This window comes from Cryptomeria japonica, unplaced genomic scaffold, assembly GCF_030272615.1.
Source record: "Cryptomeria japonica unplaced genomic scaffold, Sugi_1.0 HiC_scaffold_317, whole genome shotgun sequence".
Lineage (NCBI taxonomy): Eukaryota > Viridiplantae > Streptophyta > Pinopsida > Cupressales > Cupressaceae > Cryptomeria > Cryptomeria japonica.
This window is the reverse complement of record NW_026729139.1, coordinates 1-8,642: the sequence shown is the minus strand read 5'-3', so window position 1 is coordinate 8,642 and position 8,642 is coordinate 1. Positions and strand designations below refer to the sequence as shown.

The window sequence follows — 8,642 nt, the reverse complement described above, 5'->3', positions numbered from 1 at the left end:
CTGATTTGTTCAAAGCTATTTGATAAAATCACAATTTTTATCACATAACTCATTTAAAAATATTTGACAAAATATGAAATTTTATACTAATTTAGAAAATATGTGATAAAAGATGCAATTAACTTGTTTAAAAAGTATTTCGTAAAAATACAATAATTTTAAAAATTAACTTACTGAAAGATATTTGATAAAACCATAAAAAAAAATGCAATGTTTAGAATAAGATTAGACATGTCATTAAAGAAAGAAGAAAAGAAATACACCCACTTAAAAAAAGAAAAATGATTTAGAAAGAGCACGACCCATTGAATAAAGAGGGGGTAGAAATTTCTACTAATCATTACCAATGTTTTTCTTTATTTTGATTTTGAAAAAAAATAAAAAAAATAGATTCATACTTCACTGTTCAAATCAGAAAGTAAAGTCATTTTTAAATAAATAAAAAACAAAATGAAAATAGATTCTCACCAAATTCCAGTGTTCAACTGTTTCAATTTTACATATTTTACTCTGCTGAAATCGAGGAAATAAAATATATTTATTTTACGTTAACCTAAAATATCGTCATTGATTTTCTCTGCTGAAATGCGGGCAAAGAAAAGTAAAATCATTTTGAATGGGAAGCAAAGACAAGAAAAATGATGAAGGCCGAAGGAATATACGATGACTTAGTCATGATTAAGAATAAAATATTTAATTTCCTTTTCCGTGCTATTGAAAAATTATAATTTTTCCTATCAACTGCATTTAAGGAACATTATAAACTAACTTCTAAATGAACAAGACATCGAAACAAACACGAATGCCCAAGGTTTCATTTTATTGCCTCATAAAAACTGAAACTGTGTTAACTTTTCCTTAAATTTCCCTACCAGTTTTTCCCATTGGTATTTGGAAAATATTAAGAGCCATCTTTTTTAATTTTATTTTAATTTTTTAAAATGTTAATTCATATGAGCAATACTGCTATGGAGGATTTCGTTGATATGGTTATTCTAGTACAATCTAGGTTCTTCTCTCTTGGCTTTGAGTTAAGGGTGTTGGTTCTAATGTCCATATTGTGAAGGATAGAATTAAGGCTGACAGTATAGGTTAAGGAGGTAGGTCAATATTTTGGTTTTTTAAGGTGTGAAAGGGTTTTTACAAACCCTTACGATAAGAGTTGATGAGTTCATGTGATAATGCTAGTATTTCATCCTATCAAGAGTGGTCTTTTATTCATCAATATTAATAGTGTCTAAATATCTTATTCTAGTTTAAATTTAGATTGTGGGTGTTGTGTTTGTGCTTCTCTAAATCATAGGTTTTGTATCCTTGGCTCTTGAACTCATTTAAATGTAGTGTATGTTTCTTTAGACAATTTTTCACTTATACTACTTTTTTCTTTGTTTGGGTGGTGGGTTTGATCTCTTCATGGTCTTGGAACACGTGTAATAAACAACATTGCCTAACAAAGAGATTTCTTTTATGCAATATCAATTTGAATACATATACATGTAGTATGCTTTTGAAAACGAACTATCAAAACTAGTTAATTTTAAAACCTGTTTAAATTTATAGCTAAAATAAAGCATCAATATTAGATTAAAAGTCTATTTAAAAAGAAACAAAATTGTACCCAATACCATTGAATTACTCTTCGATATGTCAATGATATTCTTTTGCAGGATTAAATTGTCTAAGTACCAAAATAGGTAGCATTTAATTGCATCCAATTGATTGATTCTTGGAAATGACTTTAAGAATAACTTAGATTTGATGGATGAACAATTGAAATCTGAAATCTAATATGATAATAAGATATTATAAAAATATGGATATTATACACTAGAAAATCATTCAAATTAAGTACTCTAATATTATAGATTTAAATATGCTATCACTATTTTTTTAAATATAAGAAGAACCCAACAATTTAAATAACTATGACCACTTAATACTATATTGAAGATTAAGTTAAATAATATTATGTTTTGGATCTTCATTAGCTGATCCTTAACCACTTAATGTTATAATTACTATAATGTTTATATTTGAAAAGACAGACACTGCTAAGTGGGCATGTTTCGTCTAGTGAAGCAGATTCACAATGGTATGGCTATCGAGCTTTAGGCACGTCGTCCAGTACTTTTAAAGATGTAGGTTTAATGCCATCATGTGATACAAGTGCCTTTGCTTCTGCTAGCTCTTTCACAACAGTATTCATAGTGGGTCTATTTACTGGTCTTGGTTCCACAAAATTGTACGCAACCTCTGCAACTCTCCATGCAGATTCTAAACTATATTGGCCACCCAACAAAGAATCCATCAAGTCTGCTATTCTCCCGCATGAAAGCAATATTTTAGCCTATATAATGAGGAAAATGAGAATTCCATATTATTATTAATGATAAAAATAAAATAGATTATATTTTAAATGTTTACCGATTCAACAATTCCCTCCTTGGGTGGTACTCCAGAAATAATCTCGAATAAAACTACACGAAAACTATAGACATCACTCTTTTCATTTAATGACGACGTTCCATAATATCTGCATCAAGTTTGAAAATTAGCGTACTGTAAATTATTTGATAAATGTTAAAAAGATACTATAATGGTGAAGTATGAAAATACTCGGGATCAAGATAGCCGAGGGTGCCCTTGACTTCTGTTGTTACATGGCTTCGAGAGTTTTGCAGTAACTTTGATAAACCAAAGTCAGTAATCTTGGCAGACATATTTTTATCCAAAAGTATATTAGTGCATTTAATATCTCTGTGTATGATAGGAGGGCTACAACCCTCATGAAGGTATAGCAAACCTGCAAACCACATAAGAAATTTGTAATGTGTAGAAGCAATTTTACATACAATAAACATTTAAAAACCTGAAACCTATGACTTGTACAATTTACCCTCTGCAGCTTGTAGAGCAATATTAATCCTAGTTTGCCAATCAAGTGGTCTCTCTCGTTTAGCAGAGCCTGTAAATAGAATAGTAAGTCTTTTTGTTAAAATTTGTTTACATTAATTTTATTGAGACCACCATGGAATAAACTATACCGTGTATATGGTTCGTCAATGTTCCATATTCCATAAATTCGTATAGTAAGGCAACTATAGGCTGTCTACAATACCCAAGAAGATTTACAAGATTCTTGTGGTGTACCCTTGAAAGGAGAGTTACCTGGAGCCAAGAACAAAAGCACCGTGTGTTAAACAGGCAACTTGTGATGAAATAGGAGTACGAGGGGTAAATAAAATTCTTGTCTTAAATAATGCATTCAATATTTTTGAAGAAAGGAAGAACCTCATTTCGAAATTCTTGTTTTCCTTGACATGAATCAGTTGAAAGTATCTTCACTGCAACATCGTTTCCTGATAGTTGACCATAAAACACAATGCCAAAGCCTCCCTTACCAATGATTGTAGAATAGTTGTTTGTAGCTGCTTTAATATCTTCTTCACTATATTCTACCACCACTTTTTGAAATTCATTTGGATCATCTTTATCTGTTTCGAAAGAGAAGATAGAACAAAGGTTTCCAACATGACTCAATACTTAAAGATACGAGATAGAAGATCTAAAATAATAATTCTTAGTTTTAAATAAACCATTTTCAAGTGACAAGGATTCAAAAAAGACCTGTACATGAATGCTGAGGTTGCATAGTAGAATTGTTTATGGTGAGACATCCTTGATTATATTTGCACCTCCATTGATAAATCCCGAATATCAGAAGGATTAACAGAACCGAACAGCCAATAGCAGGTCCTATAATCCTACCTTTTTCTTTGTTTTTCTTGTCCTGTAGAAACTTACTTTGAGGAAGAACTCTGCAGTGCAGACCAAACAATTAAAATGTCAAAGGTTAAGACAAATAAATTATTGTTATTTAAAAATCTTAATAAAATTATTTCAATTTCTAATTTAATATAGTTTTATCTGTTTATCTAATATAAACAACTAAGAACTGTTGGAAGACATTAATTTCTCCCACCGAAGAGAAGCTTCTTCCAACTGCACTATTTAATATGGAACTTTCCTGCAGTAATGTTGTTGACTTTATTACCGACTTGCCACCGACTCTTCACCGCCCATTGATTTTCACGTTGTTTACTGTTTCTCATTCTAGATAATTCGAAAGACCTCTATTTAAGAGGCTCATGTAAATTGTTTCTGCAAGGGCAATGAATTGTAATGTTCTGTCTCTGCCCACCTTCATGTGGTATCAGAGCTCAGGCAAATAAAAATTGGTAGATTGTTGTGTTTATGCAGATTGCAAAGGCAGATTGAGTTGTCATCGAATTAGTCAGAGAGGAGAAGGCCATCGTAGAAGCTGCAGTGAAAGCAAGTGTTTGCAGCCATAAGAAGATCTCAGTCAAGCTGTGTCAAGGAGACTATTGAGCACAGTTTTTATTTTAACGGCAAAGCCAGATTGCAGGAGATTATTGTTGAGGGCACGCAGGCCATATTTTACTTGATTGAATTCGCAAAGTATTAAGGTGTCACTATTCCAGATTCATCCACTGTGGTTTTTAGACATCGTATTGGTATGTTCCTATTCATGGCATTAAATAGGGTTTGTGGCATTATATTGAGACTGTGGCCCTAGGTGTTTCAAAAGGAGTTTGTTTTGATGATGTTTGGATTATAAGGAATTGGTTGATTAAGGCATTAAGTATACTGTTAGAGTTTGGAGTAATTTTTTTTTTTTTGGTCAAAATATGGCATCTGGTAACTTTCAACCTTTAATTCCAATATTTTCTGGTAAAAATTATGATAATTGGGCTTTTAGAATGAAGTTGACATGATAAGAAAATGTAAAAATGAGTCTACCTTGAGTCCAGATGATAAGAAAAAGCTTGAAGAAAATAGGCAAAAGGATAGAAGGGCTTTGCAGATAATCGGGCAAGCATTGGATGATTCGGTTGTCGGAAGGATTAAACCAGCCACTACAGCCAAGCAAGCATGGGACATCCTAGAGACGACATATCAAGGTACTAGTAAGGTAAAAATTGCCAAACTACAAGCACTTAGAAGAGAATTTGAAAATTTGCAAATGAAGGATTCTGAATCAGTAGATCAATTTACATATCGTGTTACAAATTTGATTAATCAAATAAGGCAGAATGGTGATGACTTAACAGATCAAAAGGTTGTAGAAAAGGTTTTAAGAAGTTTGCCTAAAAAATTTGATGCAATTGTTGTGGTAATTGAAGAATCTAAAGATTTGACTACATATTCTATAGATGAGTTGGTTGGTTCTTTAAAAAATTTTGAAGACAGGTGGAATAGGAATGACAATAGCTCATTAGAGAATGCATTCAAAACACAAATGACATTTGGCAGAGGCAGAGGAAGAGGAAATTCAGGATTCAGAGGAAGAGGAAGAGGAAGATATAGTTACCAAAGAGAAGAAAGAAAGAGTCCAGATCCAGGAGGAAGGAGAAATCAAAATTTCATTCCAAGGGGCCGCAATAACAATCAGGCATCACAAAGGTATGACAAAACAAATGTTCAATGTTATTATTGTAAGAAGTATGGTCACTTGGCAAATGAATGTCGAAAGAAACAAGCAGATATGGGAAAGCAAAATGCAAATTTTTCTGAGAGTAGTTCTGAGACATTGTTTATTACATGTCATGTAGCTCAAGAAAATTCAAGTAATATTTGGTTTCTAGATAGTGGGTGTAGTAATCATATGACTGGAAATAAAGATTTTTTTGAGAATTTGGATACTTCAGTTAAATCAGAAATTAAATTGGGCAATGATAACATTGTTGAAGTCATGGGAAAAGGTGCAATTAAGGTGATAACAAAGCTTGGTAAGAAAACTATTCCTGATGTTTATTTTGTACCTGGTTTGAAGCATAATCTCATAAGTGTGGGACAACTTATTCAAAAAGGTTATAGAGTTGCTTTTGAAAATAATGTTTGCACTATATTTGATATTTCTCCTAGTAACATGGTGATTGCAAAGGTTGAAATGACAAACAACAAAATGTTCCCACTTCGCATGAAGAGTGAAATGATGGAGGAGATGGGAGTAAGTTTCAAGGCATCAAATCAAGATCAAGCATGGAAATGGCATTTGAGGTATGGTCATCTAAATTTCAAAGGATTATGTTTGTTGCAAAGAAAGGATATGGTAAGAGGTTTACCCCCTATTGAAGCACCATTGAGTTCATGTGAAAGTTGTATTTTGGCTAAGCAACATAGGCAAAAGTTTTCAAAAGAAATGACTTATAGAGCTTGGGCACCTTTAGAAATTGTGCATACAGATTTATGTGGTCCAATGAAAACACCATCATTAGGGGGGAGCATTTATTTTCTAACATTCATTGATGATTTTAGTAGAAAAACATGGGTTTATTTTCTCAAATATAAATCTGAGACATTTGGCAAATTCAAGGAGTTCAAGGCATTGGTTGAAAAACAGAGTGGTTTATCCATCAAGGTATTGAGATCAGATAGAGGAGGAGAATACAAGTCAAATGAATTTTTGGATTATTGCAGGTATCATGGAATAAAGAAGCAATTCACTACAAGTTACACACCTCAGCAGAATGGTGTCACAGAAAGGAAGAATCGAACAATAATGGAGATGGCAAGGAGCATGTTAAAAGGTAAGAATCTACCTAATGAGTATTGGGCTGAAGCAGTTGCTTGTGCAGTTTATATTTTGAACAGAAGTCCAACAAAGATTGTGATAGACATGATTCCACAACAGGCATGGAGTGGTAAGCATCATAGTGTTTCTCATTTTAGAGTATTTGGTTGTATTGCATATGCACATGTGCCTAAGGAAACAAGAAGTAAGTTGGATGATAAGAGTGAAAAATGCATTTTTATTGGTTATGATGAATATTCTAAGGCATATAAGTTGTTTAATCCTATAACCAAAAAGGTCATTGTAAGTAGAGATGTTGTGTTCAAAGAAGAAGAATCTTGGAATGGAAGTATAGACAATACAATTACAGGTGCTACGACAATGCCATACAATGAACAAGAAGGAAAAGATCAAGAAGACCAAGAAGATCAATCAAATGAACAAGGAGGAACTCCATCAAGAAATACACAAGGAGATAACTCACAAAGGCAAGTTGAGCAAGGAGATTCATCAAGTCCACAAGTAAGTAATGACTCAAATCCTACACTTGCATCATTGAGACCAAGGCTTAGAAGTAAGAAGACTAAAAGTTTGCAAGAAATTTATGATCAAGGAGATAAGATAGATTTGCAATCAAACTTTGCTTTATTTGCTCAAGATCCTATATATTTTGAAGATGCAATTAAGGATGAACATTGGATTAATGCAATGAATGATGAAATGGAATCTATTGAGAAAAATAATACATGGAAATTAGTTGATTTGCCTAAAGACAAAGAATGCATAGGTGTGAAATGGGTTTATAAAACTAAGTATAAAGCAAATGGAGAAATTGACAAACATAAGGCAAGATTGGTAGCTAAGGGGTTTGTACAAGAATATGGGGTTGATTATAATGAAACATTTGCACCTGTAGCAAGACTTGATACTGTTAGAATGGTACTAGCTATTGCAGCTCAAAACAATTGGCAGGTTTATCAAATGGATGTTAAATCAGCCTTTTTGAATGGATATTTGGAAGAAGAAATATATGTGCAGCAACCACCAGGATATGAGATAAAAGGATATGAAGGCAAGGTTTACAAGTTGAAGAAGGCACTCTATGGATTGAAGCAAGTACCAAGAGCTTGGTATAGCAGGATAGATTCATACATGTTGAAGAATGGATTCAATAGATGCACTAGTGAGCCCACGCTTTACATCAAGGTCAATGAACAAGGTCAGATTTTGATTGTTTGCTTGTATGTTGATGATTTGATCTTTATAGGCAATCTTTCTATTGACATGTTTAAATTTGAAATGAAGAAAGAATTTGAGATGACAGACTTGGGTTTGATGAAATATTTTCTTGGTATTGAAGTCACTCAAAATGATAAGGGCATTTTCATTTGTCAAAGTAAATATGCAAAAGATGTTTTGAGAAGGTTTAGAATGATAAATTGTAGTCCAGTTTCTTCTCCTGTAGCAACAGGCATAAAACTTAGCAGAGAAGATAATGAGATGGATTTTGACACAACTATATTCAGAAAATTGGTTGGCAGTTTGATGTATTTGATAGCAACTAGGCCGGATATAATGTATGGAGTCAGTCTAATTTCTAGATTTATGGACTCACCCAAAAATTCACATTGGCAAGCAGGAAAAAGAATATTGAGATATATTGCAGCAACCCTGGATTATGGAATATTGTATTCCATCACAAATGATTTTCAATTGATTGGATATACTAACAGTGATTTTGCAGGAAATATAGATGATCGAAAGAGTACATCTGGATATGCATTTCATCTTGGAACAGGTATTGTGGCATGGGCATCAAAGAAGCAGCCAATCGTGACAATTTCATCAGTAGAAGCGGAGTATGTGGCAGGTACATCAGCGGCATGTCAAGCAGTATGGATGCGAAGAGTCTTGAAGGATCTAAAGCATGAGCAAAAGGAGCCTACTACAATCTATTGTGACAACAAGTCCACCATTGCACTATCAAAGAATCATGTTTTTCACAAGAGGACAAAGCACATTGATACTAGGTATCACTTCATTCGAG

General features: G+C 33.0%; 1 protein-coding gene across 1 annotated transcript; it reads right to left on the bottom strand.

Moving 5' to 3' along the window:
* Positions 1 to 2,098: 2,098 nt before the first annotated feature.
* LOC131870355 (leucine-rich repeat receptor-like serine/threonine-protein kinase At2g14510) lies at positions 2,099 to 3,652 on the bottom strand. Its single transcript, XM_059215870.1, has 7 exons — positions 3,628 to 3,652; positions 3,292 to 3,494; positions 3,045 to 3,168; positions 2,897 to 2,965; positions 2,617 to 2,803; positions 2,425 to 2,533; positions 2,099 to 2,347 (listed from the first exon to the last, which is right to left on the bottom strand). Exons 1-7 carry the CDS (start codon positions 3,650 to 3,652, stop codon positions 2,099 to 2,101), a joined length of 966 nt encoding a protein of 321 aa, XP_059071853.1.
* Positions 3,653 to 8,642: the final 4,990 nt, after the last annotated feature.

Excerpts from the sequence above, each read along its gene's own strand:
- LOC131870355 (XM_059215870.1), bottom strand. The coding sequence starts at position 3,652 with ATGCAACCTCAGCATTCATGTACAG. Across the intron at positions 3,495-3,627 it reads ACCTCAGCATTCATGTACAG|ATAAAGATGATCCAAATGAA; the intron begins GTCTTTTTTGAA and ends CTTTCGAAACAG. Across the intron at positions 2,966-3,044 it reads ATTGACGAACCATATACACG|GCTCTGCTAAACGAGAGAGA; the intron begins GTATAGTTTATT and ends TTCTATTTACAG.